Consider the following 18,847-nt stretch of genomic DNA (forward strand, 5'->3'; position numbering starts at 1 on the left):
CGTACGTTCATGAATCTGTGATAAATGTAGCGGCTAGTTTGAGAATTTTGCTGTCGATGCCATCCAGTCCACGGGCTCCTGTCTGTTTTAGATGGATAAGGTAGTTATAAACTTCAAATATTGTTATGGGTGGAATATTTAACTTGACTAAGGTGTTCTTTTCACGACAATATAATTTTAACTTTACAAGTTGATTCAATTTTGTGTAATGTGTGGTAATTACTTTTTTGGCTATTGTGGAAAAGTGTGCATTGACTTGATTCACCGAAATGCCTTTGATCACGGCTGACTTTGTCGAAGATTTTTGTTCGTTAGTTGATTTATGGCTTGCTACACTGATTTGGAGTTCTCTTTTGAGGATGTCTTGGTAATATTTCTTCTTTGCGCTATGTGAATTATTTCAATTTCTCAATTGTTTTGATCCTTAATGGTAGCCATGTTCTTTCAGGTCTTTAAGGTAGCCTGCCTCTTCCAACCCTTCGGAACCCCAAACTGGTTTGGGATTGTGTTTCACTCTGATAGTTCTCTGCGGAACATGCTTATTATATATTCCTCTAAATATTTCAGTCCAATGTTCAATTGCTGAATCGGGGTCTGTGGCATCGTATACAGAAGAAAGCCTGGATTTGTTCACGTCATCTATGACTTGAATTTTGAGAAGCATCGATAGGATATTGTTTTGTAGCCTGGTTTAAGAATTTATACTTCATGTTACACAAATTGGATAGTGATCACTAGAGTTAAAGACAGGAACACACGTCTCTAATCTGTTGATTTCATTGGAAATGTATATGTGATTGTAAAGAAAGTGCCAAATAGACAAAAATAACTACATAAGAATGTGTTTGCTTGTAAGTGTAAGCCTGCTATCTGTTCACTTGTCACTCCAAATCAGAACGTGTTCTCCACAAAACACGAAAAACAAGACGTACTAAACACACCCTTTTATTCACTACTAAGAGATATCAAAAGCTGCTACTCATGGCCTGGACTGGAATATAATTTTTTAGAGAGGGCGGGGGGTGGGGGGTGGGGAACAACTGCAACTTCACCGCCTTGAATTTACTTCAGCAGTCTCGCTAGCTCCTGGCTCCTCACTCAGCACGTCTCGATGGTCCCACCATCACGTTCACCTTCACATTCTGTGCCAATAGTCCGTCCCGATGGTCCCACCATCTAGTTCTATGAAAGTCCCGTGCCCAGTCCCTGGCACCTCGGTACAAAAACAAAACCCGTGGCCTGTCCCTGGCCACTAGATGCCTGCACATTTTTAGTATATGTCAGTTCCTTGACTTTCTGGATGCAAACTCCCGTCATTTCCAGTCCCACTGTTTTGAATATTATTCCTAGAAACCTAAGTGGACAAACAAGACAACATAGACACCATACCTAAAGAGGATCCAGTACCATCGACATAATTTCCAATTATCACTGAAGCTAATAAAAAAAAAAAAAATCACACCATACCTAAAGAGGATCCAGTACCATCGACATAATTTCCAATTATCACTGAAGCTAATAAAAAAAAAATATTCACTTGAAAAACGATGTCCATTCACCACCCTCGGTAATGCCAAATGTAATTACTTTAAAATGATTCCCATTCATCCCATCAGGAAATACCAAAAGGTAGCTGCTTAGCTGCTACACAAGTCAATGTTTCAAAAAAAAGTCACCATTTTCTTAGCCATCGAATAGTCTAACAAGACATATTTAAGTTACTATTATCTATTATTGACCTAACTGCACATCATCAAAACGCCGAGTACTGATTACCCATACGAGCTTTACAACAAGATGTAATCAACACATCAATGTATCTGTCATTTAAACGCTACATAAATTGTCCTGCTTTTATATACTATGGTCAATATCCCATCACAAACGTAGTCAAAGTCATTTCAAACAGTGCAATAATACACACAAACAAAAATATGTCCTTAACATGGACAGCTTCATCTCGCAAACAAATCTGCACTTCACAGCAGCACATCACATTCATAACTCAGGGTTATGCAAAAATGCACGTGAAACACGTGAAACCATTTTTCAAAACATAAATTCCAATCCCTGAAATAATATGTTGCCCTGTAAAAAAAATGGATCTGGGAAAATAGGATACCGTTTTCTTTAGTTCTTCCCCCCCCCCCCCCTCCCCATTAATAAAAGAATGTGCCCAATGTTCTTCAAACAAATTCTTGTCAATCCATCAGCCCGATGTGATTCGAACACGCAACACAAAAATCAGCCCACAGGTTTTCAGTTCCTTTCACTGATCGTACAGAAAAGTGGTATTCTTGCAGAGCAAGTGCCCACCGCATGATTCTGGAATTCTTGAACCTTCCAGACTGAAGGTAGGTCAATGGACGGTGATCTGTTTCCAGCAGCAATCCTCTTCCCCACAAGTGCCTTCCTAGCATTGAGATGACCCAAACAATGGCCACACACTCCCTCTCAATTGTGCTGTACCTTGTCTCTCTGGGAAGTAGTTTTCTGCTGACAAAAGTCACAGGATGAAGAGTGCCCTCCCAGTCCTGCAACAAAACTCCCCCGATTCCCACTGAACTGGCGTCTGTCCTGACAAACAAATGGCTTCGAAAGGTCAGCCAGGTGGGGAGCTCGACAAAGACTTCTGGAGAGTCTGCAAAGCACCCTGACAGTCTGGAGTCCAAACAATTCGTCGAGATGAATGCCCAGTCACCAAGTCGGAAATCGGAGCAGTGATTGTGATTGTGGCGAATTTCGGAATAAATTTCCGATAATACCCAACCAACCCTAAAAGAGCCCTGCTTTGACGTTTTGTAGAAGGGGTAGTGATCTTCACTATCTTCTGAATCTTGTCCTTCTGTGGTTGACACACCGTTACCAACCACATGTCCAAGGAACTCCAGTTCTGAAAATCCAGCGAAGATTTTTTTTGGTCGAGCCGTGAATCCCGCTTCTTGAAGAACCACAAGAACCTTCTGAACATCCTGCAGGTGGTGCGGCCATGACTGACTGTGTACAAGTATGTCATCGAAGTTGGCAGCAGACTCCCCCATCTTGAGTAGTCTCATAGTCCTAGCAAATGTAGCAGGTGCTGTGACTAACCCACAGGAAAAGTCCCATCGGTATCTGAAACGATCTTCTGGTTTGACCACGATCTGCCAATATCCTTTCGTCAAATCCAGTTTGGTGAAAAAGTTTGCAGACTTTAGCCTTGAAAACAACTGTTCCTGACCTGGAAAAAGTTCAGCATCTGCTACTATCACTTTGTTTAATTCTCTGTAGTCACAACAAAACCTTGTTGAGCCATCGGTTTTCTTGAAAAAGTTTGCAGACTTTGACCTTGAAAACAACTGTTCCTGATCTGGGAAAAGTTCAGCATCTGCTACTGTCACTTTGTTAAATTCTCTGTAGTCACAGCAAAACCTTGTTGAGCCACCAGTTTTCTTGAAAAAGTTTGCAGACTTTGGCCTTGAAAACAACTGTTCCTGATCTGGAAAAAGTTCAGCATCTGCTACTTACTGTCACTTTGTTTAATTCTCTGTAGTCACAGCAAAACCTTGTTGAGCCACCGGTTTTCTTTACAAGCATAACCGGGGCCACAGTAAGCAGACTGAGATGGTTCTATGACGTCCATCCCCAGCATTTTCGTTACCTCATGTTTGGCAATCTCTATCGCAGAGAATGGTAATGGGTATTGCTTTCTATGAACTGGCTGGTCACTCGTGAGATGAGTCTCATGAGAAACGTTCAATGAACAGCAGCCTGGTTCAGCAGTCAGAATTCGTGAAAACGAAGCGAACAACTCTTGTACTTCTGTTAGCTGAACTGAAGACAAATCCGGATCAAAATGAACGTCTTGGAATGTCTCTTTTTCCATGACGGCAGAGTGGAAGGTTGTATCGGAGTATCATCATTGAATTCCTCCGTGTCTGAGATAACTGCCACTATTCCCATAACAGGTGGGATTTTGGAAGGAACGTCCGGGACAGCTGGTTGTAGTTTTTCTGCCTGTGATACAAAATGTCCTCAAAGTCAACACTGTCTCTACTAACAGAAAATGATGCAGCTTCTTCCTTCCGTATGAAAAAATTCTCCAGCATGTTGGGGTGGAAAATTTTCCTTCTACCGCCCATATCAATGACGTAGTTGTAGTCCAGCTTCTCTACGACTTTGTAAGGACCTTTCCATCTCACCAGCAGCTTGGTAGATGAGGGGAGAAAGACTAGCACCTCATCGCCCACTTTGAAGGGTCGATGTCTTGTTCTGTCATGGTAGAGTTTCTGAATCCGTCTGGAGTGTTCAGATCGATGTCTTGTAGTGTTTCTGAATCCGTCTGGAGTGTTCAACTGTATCATGAAGACATTTCCGCGAAAGTATTCTGCAGGTTGAAGACGTACTCACAGACGGTACTTGCTGCTTCGGAATTATCTTGACCTGTCCAAGAGTCTGCCAGGAAGTCGACTGGTCCACGAGGATGACGTCCAAAGAGTAATTCAGAGGGACAAAATCCTGTTGAATCGTTTAGCATCTCACCTACTAACGTCTTCTGGACCCCACAGTGTCCTGCCGATAGTCCATCATGAGCCATGAACAGTACTTTTTCCTTAAGAGATGTAGGGACAACCACTTGCTCCACATGGGTCCCATTCTTGGAGAATCGCCGAAGCAGAATATAATTCTGACGGAAAATAGAAAACGACCCTTTTCTGCCACCGGGTTGTCTATGACACAGCATAATACCTGACCAGAAAAGAAAGGTGACTCGACATCCACCTTAGCCATGGGAAAAACCTCCACGTTACCTCCAAAAGAGACAACTTTCTGAGTGCGGCCCACAAACTGATCTGACGCCAGTATCTCGCAGTACCGACACTTGAAACCCGTTCACTGACCCCTCCACAACTGGCAAAGATCCTGTTGTGGACCCTGAGCAAAGTACCTCCTTCTTCTCCTCTGTTTCCTCCAAACACCCGACTGCTGAAACTTTGGTGAGTTGGGTAGAAAACCTTTACCTCTTGTACCAGGACTGCCTGCACGTCCGTCCTCAGTACGTTTCAGGTAAGTTGGGCATTCCCTCTTAAAATGGTCAGTACCATTGCATTCAAAACAAACTGGTGTGTTTTCTTCCGTTTGGAATTCATGTCTTGGGTCCACCTTTGTCCTCCTCTCTGGCCCGGGGTGTGCCTCCTCGATGACCCCGAGATCCTGTGCCAGATGAGCCCCCGTTGGCCTGGAAAATGCTGCCCTTGAATCAGTCCAGCTGCTAAACCAAAATCCACCTTTATTGACCGAGCCAAGCTCTTCCCAGGGTGGGCTAGCCTGAAATTTCTTAAAAAGAGCATCTTTGAGTACTGCATAGTCTACCATGCCAGTGGTGTGCACCCACATTTTCTCTCCAGTTCAAACTGTTAGCATACGTTTCAAACCGAAAAATGAATGAGTCTATGTCATCTCTGTTTTCATTGAAGATGGGCAGTTTGGGATACCTTGTTGCATTTCCTCCTATAATTTTAGGTGCATTGTCCGATTCTTCAGCTGAAGCTGCAACAAAGACTTGACTTTGACTCGAGCTTCTGACGCTCCAACCTGTTCCAGTTCTGTTTCACACCACACACCACACCACACCACACCACACCACACAACACAATGTCACACACCACACCACACACACAATACACACACCCAGCCAGACTCCACTTTTGTCACAACATGGGATACAACTCTTTCTATTTTTTGTCAAATGGGTGGTTGGCTTTCTTCTCCAAAGCGTCGGCGACTCAACCATCGAGTTCAATTGTACACTGTACTGTTATCAAAGTTCTTCTTCTTCTTCTTCCATTAATGCTCAACGGTCATGACTTTGACCATTACTAACATTTTTTATGCATGCTGGGTATTTTCGTGTCTCCATAACCCACCGAACGCTGACATGGGTTACAGGATCTTTAACGTGCGTATTTGATCTTCTGCGTGCGTATACACACGAAGGGGGTTCAGGCACTAGCACGTCTGTACCTGGGAGATCGGAAAAATCTCCACCCTTTACCCACCAGGCGCCGTTACCGTGATTCGAACCCGGGACCCTCAGATTGAAAGTCCAACGCCTAAACCACTTGGCTATTGTGCCCGTTGATTACTGTACATCAGATTCACACACATGCGCGCACACTGGCACGCGCGCACGTACGCGCGCACTGGGACGCACGTGCGCGCGTACTGGGACCATAGACATACATGATAATGTATACATAATAATATATCTCGGTGAATGGGACACACACACGGACGTATAATTATAGGTATACACACACACCCATATACACATACATGTACGGAATCAAGTTCTCCTGCAACATGGGATACAACTCTTTCCAGTTTCCGTCAAATGGGAGGTTGTCTTTCTTGGATCCCACTTTCCGGAAACGTCGGCGCGGCTCCGTGCAGAGCGGATTGACTTCTGCACTGCCTTGATGGGAACGAACCAACATGGCGACCACGTAAAGGATAAGCACGATTGGGAGTACTTTACGGGGAAATACTGTGATGTCTCGCTTGGCGGACTACTTCGTTGTGGTTGGATACGACCATGAGAAAAAACGTGAGTAATGTGTGACTGTACTGTCGGTATGTACTGTGTAGGGTGTGAAGCGATAATGCAGCCGTCGCCTCTTCACTTGTTTCGGTGAAAAGGGGGAGCAGTTACGATAATCTGACAGGTCGTTTACTTTCCCGAGAATCAAGTTCTAAAGCTGGAAGCACCGTTTTAAATAATAGAGGTACAGGAACTGAATGATTGTGGCATCATTGGTTGCACACCGAAGCTTTCATTTACTGAATCAGATTTTAAAGCACGTTCCATGCCGCATTTCCTCATCGGAGTTGCAGACGAGAATTCTCTGCTCATAATTTTATCGCAAAGCAGTGCGTCCGTCTCCAAGGTTGCAGTCGGAACGGGTGCGCGCATCTGGCATCCACGGTATGATTGCATCCTGTCATTTAGGAACAGTTCCACTGTTGAGACAGTTTCTAGTCGACAGATAGACATGCTGCACCTGAAATGTATCATTTGACATATGAAATATATATCATTATATGATATAGGCCTACTTGTAACCAGATTAGTGTGCTCATTGCTGGAAATGTTTCTTGATCCAGACCATGAATCGGTTGTTCGTCAATAGATTCGTTAAAATTAAAATTAATGTGGCATTGAACATACATGGCATTGAACATAAAAAATAGGTGATCAAGAAACAATAGGAAAAGCAGCAATATCCACATTCTTTCATCTTCAGGCCTGAACAACTGCTCATTCCCTCTTTTGGGGAACAATTTTGGATCTTGCCAGAAAATCCTTTAGAATTGGTTATTCACATTGATGAAGGGCTCATTCAAGTCATCCAGGCCCTCTACAAACATTCCAGCAGCGCAGTGCTCCTCAACAATCAACAAGGACAGTTCTTTCGGACCACAGTCGGAGTCAGGCAAGGATGCCTGTTATCCCCAGTACTTTTCAACATCTTTCTGGAGAGAATCATGCAAGAGGCCCTCGAAGACCACCACACTTCCATCACCATTGGCAGCAGGCCAGTCTGCAGTCTTCGATTCGCAGACGACATCGACCTCATGGGGGCCACTAACACCGAGCTCCAGGATCTAACAAACAGACTTACTACAAGAGCAAGTGCTTACGGCATGGAGGTCAGCACAGAGAAGTCAAAGGTCATGGTCAACTAACATCAGTGCCAACATCACCATGAATGGTGAGCCCTTGGAAGAAGTGACCAGCTTCAAGTACCTGGGAGCAACCCTGTCCAAAGACGGCACCTGCACAGCAGAAATCTGAAATAGGATTCATTCTGCAACGGCAGCGATGGCCAGACTGAACAGGGTATGGAAGAGCAACATCAGATTCCACACAAAATTCCTGCTCTACAAGTCACTGGTGGTCTCCTTCCTCTTATATGGATGTGAGACATGGACACTGATGGCAGAAACAGAAAGAAGAATCCAAGCATTCAAAACCAAGTGCTTGAGGAGACTACTACACATCTCCTACAAGGAGCACAAGACCAATGACTATGTGCGGAACCTGGTCAGCAACCTTGTTGGGCCCCAAGAACCACTGCTGGCGACTGTCAAACGACGGAAGATGGCATGGTTTGGTCACGTCATACGATATAACACCCTCTCCAAAACCATCCTGCAAGGGACTGTAGAGGGAGGGCGCAGATGGGGGTGGCAGAGAAAGAGCTGGTCCGACAACGTCAAGGAATGGACCAAAATGACGATGCCAGATCTCCTCAAGACAGCTACCAACAGAACGGCGTGGCGAGCTATGACATCTTCCTCATGCCCCCCCAACGACCCCAGCGGTCGAGGGAATGAGTGAGTGAGTGAGATTCACTGGATATTCAAAGAATTTGAACCAGAGGGCAGGAACACTTGATGATTTTTTTCTACTGTTTATGTAATGGTTTAGTTTAAGTTTATCAAGAAAGAATACTAGAGATCCGCAAAATCCACCATGAAAAGTATTGAAATTTGGGGTTTTTTTTGTTTTTTTATTATTAAACTTTCATTGCATGGAATCTGAATAATTATTATCGGTTGTTACATTTTCCTAATTTTGTAGCTTCATTGGGCTGAAACTGGTATAAAACCGAATTATGATGTGTTTAATAATTGAATTAGATATATCTATTGAATACAATGGAAAAAAAAAATTGTGGAAAATTAAATATTTCCTTAAATAATAAATGCTGATATGGTATCAGCAAGAAAAAAAGAAAGTGTTGTTGTTAACTGTGACGTTGATGTCTTAGAATATCTGTGTGATGTACCATGTATGGATGAGTGCGTGCCACGAAGAAACTCTACAAATCTGTGACTTACAGATCTAATTACTTTTAACAAATGACTGTTTTTCTCAGAGATGCCAGCTGTTACTCTTACAATTTCGCCATATTTTGTTAGGCTCGATCGCAGTTTGGACGTTACGCCAACAACAAAATTGTTCTGACGAGTTCATTTTCGACTACATAGCATGCTCACATGCTTTCCTCTTGCAACATTACCCATACGCTCTAGTCCTGTTGATCATGAGGCCAAGGCAGTCACTGCTAACCTAGGTCTCAAGTGAAGATGCTCAGCTAATTGTATGCATGTTTACATTAAAACGGCACTGAGTGGACCAATCAGCTTAATTGTTTGCCCGAACAAGAGAGAATGTGGTTAAATCAAGTTGTATCTTGGTCAAACAGCATCTGTGCCCAGTGGATTAAGCTATTTAGTGCAAAGAAAGAACAAGCGGCTTGAAACACAGTCAGTCTTGGATTCCAATTGTGAGAAACAAGACAAAGAAAGACCAGGGAAGCAACACAATGCCACAGATGTGTCAGCTGTTAAGTGTAAAGAAGCAGCGGTGGGAACAGAAATTTTGACAAACATACACTGAAAAATATTTGTGCATCATGCCCTCTATTTTGGGGAACTTGCTTGCTCAGTGTATGCATTGTAGATGAAAAATAATAATGTACTTTTGCTGATGTGGCTTGGAGTCTGAGTGTTCCTACCAAATTCAAAATGTTCCTTCCAAATCTCCTGATAGTGCATACAAACACTTGACAGGGGTTGGCATATATATCTGTTTACTGTTAAAATGAACTGACAAAATCATTGGTGAATTTTTAATAATCAAGCACATTTTCTTGATTATTGAAATTACGCTTATGTCTTCTACATCTGTGTTGAATAATAATCTAAATTATCATGGTTTATGGCAAATGTCATACATGATGTACTGGTACAGTGGTAGGGCAAGACACAGTTCAACAAGAGATTATGGCAAATGGTATTGAGGTTTTATATTGATTGAGACAGCAGAGTTTGCTGTTCAAGCTTCTCCTGAATGCTTTTGAATATTATACCCAAATGTATATATATATATATATATATATATATATATATATATATATATATATATATATATCTCAAGATGGTGACTGATATTGACATTGTGAGTGTTATGATCAAAAGTTGATGTTTACCACTTTTTATCACATATTTTCCATCTGTGTTTGTTTGTACACTACTTGTCTAATATGAATTAAAACTTGAATACATTACATATCTAATCAGTTGACACACCAACAGTGATGCACAGTGATAGTGTAACAAGCAGTCTCTCTCTCTCTCTCTCTCTATATATATATATATATATGTATAGATAGATATGTAGATAGATATAGATATATTTTATATAATAGACCTTTTTTGGGCCATAAATAAAACCAACTAATAAGTATTATAAAGAATCAAGAATTATTTAAATGACTAAACGATTTTAAAAAAAAGGTCATGGCTTAATCGAAAGGGGATTGTGTGCAAGTGAGTATCTCTTGTAAAATCTGGTACTGTGGTAAAAAGGCAGTACTACCCTGTTGTGAAACTGCATTGTTGAAAACAATTCTCTGAGAACCAAACTGCTCACATTAGTTTTTTTATGCATACTTTAGGGACTGTGGATGATGTTATCATGGCAGTGCAAACGCAACAGGTGAGAGTGAGATTTAGCAAGACAGATAGATAGATCTAGATAGAATCATAGATAGATAGATCAATAGATAGAGAGAAAGAGTCCCCTCTTGATGAAGTTGAAGTTCCAAAGCCTCAGTTGAAGCAGGTAAAGCAGAGAAGCAAGCAGATATCTATATATATATATAGATATAGATATATACATGTGTATAGTTTATTCAGGCACTGAGGCAGTGTGCACACAGCCTGCAGCTGTCACTGGGAAGGAATGCATAGAGGAGCAAGGGTGGAGGGGGTTGGCACAGTGGCAGCAGGTTGCCCTAGTTCACTGTACTGTGTACAGCATGCTTAACTCACCCCACAGTCAGAGCCATCACACAGTGGGTCCACTGGGGCTTTCCACACTCTTCACCTCAGTAACCTGCTTGATTTACTCAGTTACTGTCTGGAGTTGCCTTTTTTAATTCACTGGCTTTTCTGAAGCTGCTTGTGGATATTCTGGTTCTGCTCCTGTTACCAGTGTTAGTTTTAGTACTGTTGCCTGTTTTTGCACCTATCTGCCTGACTTCGTAGTAGTTGGACAGATCTTCTTGTTTGCGTGCAGGTCATGTTGGGTGCCGGTGCCTGTTTTTGCATCTGGAGAGATTGTAGTCCTGCTACAAGTTTCTTACTCTTGTCTCTGCACCTTACTTCAGTTCCCTTGTACAATATAAATTTTTGTATGCTCTTGGGGACTTTTCATGAAAATTTCTGTGTAATTGACCTGTGAAAAACTGGTATGGTATTTGAATACATGGAATGTGTGTGTGTGTGTGTGTGTGTGTGTGTGTGCCAACTGACATGGGTCATGCACACAAAGTGAAAAGACGTTGTGTGTGTGTGTGTGTGTGTATGTGTGTGTGTGTGTGTGTGTGTGTGTGTGCGCCAACTGACATGGGTCATGCACACAAAGTGAAAAGACGTTGAAATTAAATTAAAGAAAGAACACACAGAGTCTGAAATAACAGATTGTTTTGTCCATTTTAGAAGTTACACAACAGTGATGCATGATCAATAAAATCTTGTTCAAAATGGATAAGGAGCTGATAGGCCAACAAATGAGTAAGGTATCAGCAAAGATATATATATTATAAAATATGATTTGTGAATGACATTCACTATTCAGCACACAGGAGAAAGATATATGACAGGGAAAATAGTGAGACATACACATCATATAACCACGTCACTTTGTCGTTGATTTTAGTGTCACCTCTCCTCTTTGTTTTGGGGGTTGAAACACCAACAGGCATGCATTTGTATTATATGTATGATAGATCTATATGGGTCATTCTTATGTGCTGGTCACACAAAATGGGAATTGGAGACAAAAATCAAAACTGGTTAAATAATCAAAATCCTTTATATTTTCAGGCACAATTAGAAGAAAACAACATAATGTACTTATTTCCATGTTGTGTATGGTACTATGGATAATGTGATGACATGCGTGTCATTGTCAGTAACACTTGTGACACATCACACTGTGACTCTCTTATGCTGGACACAAAAATGTGACAGAAGCAATTAAATTTCCTTGGAGGACTTCTACTGTGTTCTAGTACACTAGACAAGTACATGGTCTACAAATACCAGTGCATTGTTTTCATGCACACATTTTAGTTTACATAGAAATTCAATGTGAGATGTCACAAGTGTTGCAACTGTTTAAAAATTTTTTTTTATATCAACATTTAAACAAAACTTTGTTGAAAAGAAATGATATCATAATTATATCATGCATTTCTTGAAATGAAAGAAACAATGTGATTATCAACATAGAACACAAACTGATATTCTTAGACAAGTTAGAGGAAGACGAAGACTGACTTATTGGGCAATGATGGAGTCTCCTGTTGAACCGACAGATGAGTAGGCATGCAGGCTTATCTGTTGGTGTGCGTCATATGGGAGAAGAGGTTGATTCTGGATGTGCAGCACTTCCCACAGGTGTTGCAAGGGAAAACGTCTCCAGAAATTGAGCCCAGCTTCCTTTGCTCACGTTTCTCCTTAATGGCCAGTGTTCTCCTGTTTTTAAACATCTTTATTATGTTTATGCCACTAGAGCACAACATCCTTCAGCGAGAGCGGTCAAGGGCATCAGTTTCCCAGGAAGTGATGTCAATGTCACAGGCTTTGAGGTTTGTCTTCAAGGTGTCCCTGAAGCGCTTGCAGGGTCTTCCAAGTTTGTGGTGGCCTTCCTTCAGCTGGCCATACACTGATACAGTAGCATCTTTGAGATCCTGCTGTCTGTCATGCGGACAACGTGTCCTGTCCAGCATAGCTGGCACTGGATCAGCAGGCTTTCGATGCTGGGCAGGCCGCTCCTCTCTAGGACCTGGAGGTTGGAGACCCTGTCTTGCCACTTTATGCCGAGGATCTTTCGTAGGCATCTCTGGTGAAAATGCTTCAGTTGTTGAATGTGACGGCGATACATCGTCCATGTTTCACAGCAGTACAACAACGTGGTCAGCACAACAGCTCTGTAGGTTTTGATTTTGGTGCTGAGCCTGATGCCTTTGTTGTTCCACAGCCTGTTGTTGAGTCTGCCAAAGGCGGAGCTGGCCTTGGCGATGCGCAGCGTCACATCTGCATCAAGGGCTCTGTTGTTGCATAGGGTGCTGCCCAGGAAGCAAAACTTGTGGACTGACTTGATCTCTGTGTCATCGATCTTGATTACAGGTGGGAGGGAGGCACTGGAGTTCTGTGACTTAGCTGGTTGATACATGGACTCGGTCTTTCTGCGGCTGATGTGAGTCCAAAGTGCCTGCAGGAGGTTGAGAACCTATCCATAAAGAACTGCATGTCCTCATGGGTGTGTGCAACAAGCACGCAGCCATCAGCGAAGAGGAACTCTCTCAACAGTGCCTCAAACACCCTGGACCTAGTGTGGAGTCGCCGCAAGTTGAAAATTTGCCATCTGTGTGAGGCTGAATGTAGATGTCCCGGTCACAGTCTTGGAAGGTGTCAATCAGCATGGCAGAGAAGAGAATGAAGAACAGTGTGGGTGCCAGGACGCAGCCCTGCTTCACTCCATTTACCACAGGGAACGGATCTGACATGTCAGTATTTTCCTGTACTCTCGCCTGCATGCCTTTGTGGAATGATGAAGTCAGTTGGATAAGGCTCTCTGGGCAGCCAAACTTTAGGAGGATCTTCCACAGACCAGGGCAGTTCACCATGTCAGAGGCCATAGTCAGGTCTACAGAGACCATGTGGAGCTCCTTGTTAATAATAATAATAATAATAATAATAATGGTATTTATGAGGGTAGTATTCAGTGTGCACATATTTATTATTGTACTTAAGTGTAGAGCTTGTGGAGAGGGAGGGGACTGAGTGAGTAAAGGAGACACAGAGAGAGAGTGAGAGGGTGTGTGTGTGTATGTATACCATGCTTCTCTTTCAGGGAATATGATTTTGTGTGAAGCCATAAAAAAAAGAAGAAAAAAAAGAAGGTATTTATATTGCGCTGAATCTTGTGCAGAGACAAACCAAAGCGCTTTCGCACCAGTCATTCACACGCATGCATAACACTAAAACTGTAGAAACTAAAGACAAGGAAGGACAGGCAAAGGAGGCTATTTTGGGAAGAGGTGGGTTTTAAGGCCAGACTTGAAAGAGCTGAGAGTGGAGACTTGATGAAGCAAAAGAGGAAGTTCATTCCAATCGCAAGGTCCAGAGACAGAGAAAGAACGGCGGCCAACAGTCGAGTGTTTGAATCTGGGTATGCGTAAACAGGGTGGATCCGAAGCCGATCGTAGTGAGCGAGATGGAGTGTAGAGGTGAAGGCAGCCACAGAGATAGGAAGGGGTAGTTTTGTGAATACATTTATAACATAGAGTGCTGATCTTGTACTTTATTCGGTGTGAGACAGGGAGCCATTGGAGATGTTGCAAAAGAGGAGTTATGTGCTCAGATCTTTTCTTTCTGAGGACGAGTCGGGCAGCAGAGTTTTGTATGCGCTGAAGGGACTGAATGGATGAAGCAGGCAAACAAGACAATGGAGAGTTTCTGCTCACGGCACTCCTCTTGCATCTGGCATACGGCAAACACCATGTCACATGTTCCCCTGCCTGGGCAGAAGCCGCACTGTGCTTCAGGGATGACTGTGTTGGAGACATGGTCAGCCAGTCTGTTCAGTATGATGCGGGCGAAGATCTTGTCGGTGATGCAGAGGAGAAAGATTCCATGGTGGTTATCGCAGGATGTTTTGTCTCCCTTCCATTTGTAAATGTGGACAATTGAAGCATCCTTGAAATCTTGGGGGACCTCCCCTCTCTCCCAGATAGACTGGAACAGGGTGGTCAGCTTGTCTGTCAGCACCTCGCCTCCATACTTGTAGATGTCAGCCTGGATTCCATCCACTCCTGGTGCTTTTCCTGACGTTGTCAGCTTCAGGGCCTTCTGGGTCTCAGCCTTGGTGGGAGGGGCAGCTAGCGAGTCATTGACTGGTAGCTGTGGGAGGGCTGCTATTACCTCGTCAGATACGGACAGGTCCCTGTTGAGGAGGGTGTTGAAGTGCTCTGCCCAGCAGGCAAGGATGTCTTTCTTGTCTGTCAGGAGGGTGGTCTGGGCCAAGGCTTGGACAGGGGTTGATCCTGTGACTCTTGGCCCATACAGAGCTCGGAGACCATCATGGAAGGTCTTTGTGTCGTGAGCATCAGCAGCGGACTGAAGCTCTATGGACTTTCTCTCCTGCCAGGTGTTCTTCATCTCACGCAGCCTCTTCTGTACAAGTTGCTTGGTATGCAAGTACTGGTTATTCTTCCTCTGGTAGTCTTTATCAGAAATGTTATCCTGATGCCGTATATGCAGTGTGTTCAGGAGCTTGGAGATTCCAGAGTCGTTCTTGTCAAACCAGTCTTTGTGGCTCCTCTGTACAAAGCCGAGTGTGTCAGCTGCTGCTGTGTACACAGCATCTCTAAAGATAATCCATACCTCTTCTACATCAGTCGATCCAGGAATTTCTTGGAGAGCTGCTTGGATTTGCTGCTGCAGCATGTCCTTGGTGATAGGGAGGCGGTGGATGTTCAGCTTCCTAGGGGGTTTCTGCCTGGCTGGTTGGAGCTTGTGTGCAAGTCTGATGTTCATCTTGCTGCGTACCAGGCAATGGTCTGACCAACAAACTGCTCCTCTCATACAGCGTGCAATGGAAACATCACCTCTGTCCCTCTGCTGGACAATCACATAGTCCAGCATGTGCCACTGCTTGGAGCGGGGGTGCATCCATGTGTTCTTGTACTTGTCGGCTTGTTGGAAGAGGGTGTTGGTGATGGTCAGTCCATGCTGTGCGCAGAGTGAGAGCAAAAGCAGTCCGTTGAGTTGCACTTGCCAGTGCCGTGCTGTCCTAGGACTTTTGGCCACGAGGAGAAATCCACGCCGACGCGGGCATTGAAATGCCCAAGGATGATTAGCCTGTCCTTTCTGTCTACTGCTGAAATAGTGTGGCTGAGCTCCTCGTAGAAGGCTTCTTTGATGTCATCAGGGTTGGTCATCGTCGGGGCATAGCAGCTGATGACTGTGGAGAAGCGATCCTTGGACAGCTTCAGACGCAGGGTCATCAGCCTATTGTTTATCCCACGTGGAAGACTGTCAAGCTGTCGTGCAAGTTTGGTTTATATGGCAAAGCCCATGCCTGAGGTTCTTGGGGTGCCTTCTGGCTTCCCAATGCAGTAGAAGGTGTACCACCTGGTAGTGATCAAGCATTCTAGCAATGAGCGCTGTGCACCTTGTTGGTCTGTCGTCTCTGTCCAAAAGGGTGTGAACATTCCAGGCACCCAGAGTCAGGGCATGACTCCTGGTACTTTTTGACTCACTTGTGTAAACAAAGTGAGTCTATGTTTTAACCCGGTGTTCGGTTGTCTGTGTGTGTGTGTGTGTGTCTGTGTGTCCGTGGTAAACTTTAACATTGACATTTTCTCTGCAAATACTTTGTCAGTCGACACCAAATTAGGCATAAAAATAGGAAACATTCAGTTCTTTCCAGTCATCTTGTTTAAAACAATATTGCACCTCTGGGATGGGCACAAAAAAATAAAAAATGAAGCCTAATTAAATGCAAACTGCATTTACTGTTGTATTCATATTTTTTGTATTCTCTAAACTTGGCACTTTGATCTGATATTCTGACCTAACAACAAGAGCAGTCATTATTATCATTTTTTGTTCAAACAGGAACTTCTTTTGCTAAGCATGGAAGTTTTATTTATTTTGCAAACGTTTTGGTGCAGATAGTAAAAAAGGAAAATTACTCTAATTAATGCTAGGGGACTTAATTTGCTTTAAACTGATCTTTCTCATCTTAAACATTAAATTTTGAAACAAGAGAGGCAAGGCCTTCAAGACTCACTTGTGATGCACTTTTAAAAAAACATCCAAGCTTTTTATGTATTGAGTATAATTTCAAAATGTAATGTTTAACCCCTAGGCTGCCTGCATGACGAGATAACTCGTCATGGCAAGCATGTATGCTTCGCTGCCACAATGACGAGATAACTCGTCATCGAAATATTCTGACTTTTCCCTGCTTTGCATTCAGTTCGTTGACAAAAATGCTGGTAGCTTTAGCTTGGGGAATCTTTCTGGATTCTATTCATAGCTAGAAACACCATCTGCGTCATAAGGCAGTCCTTTATTTGAACGTTTTGGTTGGGTTACTGGCCGCAGTCTTTGCCTGGCTCCTCTCCTCGCTCGCTCAACAAAATGTCGGACTGACTCCGTGCTCAAGACATGCAATCGTAGCGAACTAAATCAACTAAGATTACTTTCTTTAGCTGATGCTCAGAAAGAATTGGAGCATAAATTCGAAGGAGAAGACAGTGGTGAACATTTATAGGACGATTTGATAGAAAATAAAGGGAGCAATCAAGAGAGTGGCCAAGATACAACTATCCGTGAGTGATGCAGGCTGTTCAACTCTAGCAGACGACAGGTCACCGAATTTTTAGCAGGGCACCGTATGAGCTATTTTCTTGGCACTCAGCCAACGCGGTCTGATGAAGTGACGGTGTGAGAGGGGTGAAGAGGAGGGGGGTGGAGACTGAGGGCCTCACATCCATATTATCACTTGCAGAAGTCACAATGCATCTATTTCTTTTTCAGTTTTTTTTTATATTGTGGTTGTTCTAGTATGATTTTGTGTGTGCAGATATCCATTTGTCCAGAAAATGATATTTTAGTGCAAATTACCAGACTAATGTTTGTAATGAACAAGTTGAAAATGTGACAAAAAACAAAACACTGATTTCAAAACAACAGCATGTCACTTAAAATGCATAAAATGGGAAAACATCATGTGTTTTGTATTCTTTATTCATTTCCCTTTCAGAAAATATATACTTTTATGGGTCTTTCTCCAATAACAAAGAGCACAGAATTTTTTGAAAATTTATACCCGTTTTTTGTGAAAAAACCCTGGCAAATAGATTTCACTTAAATCTTATTTTTCCTGGCAGCGAAAGGGTTAAGATGAGAAAGATCAGTTTAAAGCAAACTAAGTCCCCCAGCAGAGTAATTTCCCTTGTTTTACTGTCTGCACCAAAACGTTTGCAATAAACAAAACTTCCATACTTAGCAAAAGAAGTTCCTGTTTGAACAAAAAATGAAAATAATGACAGATCTTGTGTTGGGTCGAATATCAGATCAAAGTGCCAAGTTTAGAGAATATAAAAAATATAAATATAACAGTAAATGCATTATAGTAAATTTATACTCAATACATAAAAAGCTTGGATTATTTTTTAAAGTGTATCACAAGTGAGTCTTGAAGGCCTTGCCTCTCTTGTCTTCTGTTGTTTTCAACCGCTAGTGTTGGATGTTCAAATAGGTGCAGTTTCCTACTAGTTGAGGCAGGCTTTGTTTAGGGATCCTTTTAATTCCCCTTCCCCATGTGGGGAGAGCAGTGCTGTCCCTGAAAAGGGCTGCTGTGACGCTGTGGTAGGATACGGGCGCCGCATCTGCCCCAGTCTACGGTGGATGACCATCACCCCACAGCCGCCTGCGTGCAGAGTCATGACTAGGAACTGCCAGCAGCATCCTCTGCCTGTCCCCATTACCACTTCTCCACCGTTGCAGGGCTTGGGAAAGCTGGGTGTTGAAGGGCTAGCTCATCGTTACGACATTAGCCTGGTTGCCTGACCAGCACAGGTGACTTTTTTTTTAGTGAAGAGGAGTTGTGCAGTCCCTTCCCCACTCTCTCGCCTACCAACACTCAAGAGTCCCACAGGTGCAGATACTGCCACGTGTAGAATGCCCTCGGCAGGTGCAGGTTTTTTCTTCAGAG

At 43.1% G+C, this 18,847-nt stretch overlaps 1 protein-coding gene across 4 annotated transcripts in view; it reads left to right on the forward strand.

The window, feature by feature from the left end:
- The first annotated feature begins 6,449 nt into the window (after window positions 1–6,449).
- LOC143301440 (myotubularin-related protein 13-like) overlaps window positions 6,450–18,847 on the forward strand; it is a 303,236-nt gene continuing 290,838 nt past the window's right edge. For all 4 annotated transcript variants that reach the window (XM_076615734.1, XM_076615735.1, XM_076615736.1 and 1 more), the window contains exon 1: window positions 6,450–6,586. In XM_076615734.1, the coding sequence (XP_076471849.1) occupies window positions 6,532–6,586 (55 nt within the window). In that variant the 5' untranslated portion in view covers window positions 6,450–6,531. The remainder of the gene's footprint in view (window positions 6,587–18,847) is intronic.

The sequence above is a fragment of the Babylonia areolata genome, chromosome 27 (assembly GCF_041734735.1).
Source record: "Babylonia areolata isolate BAREFJ2019XMU chromosome 27, ASM4173473v1, whole genome shotgun sequence".
Lineage (NCBI taxonomy): Eukaryota > Metazoa > Mollusca > Gastropoda > Neogastropoda > Buccinidae > Babylonia > Babylonia areolata.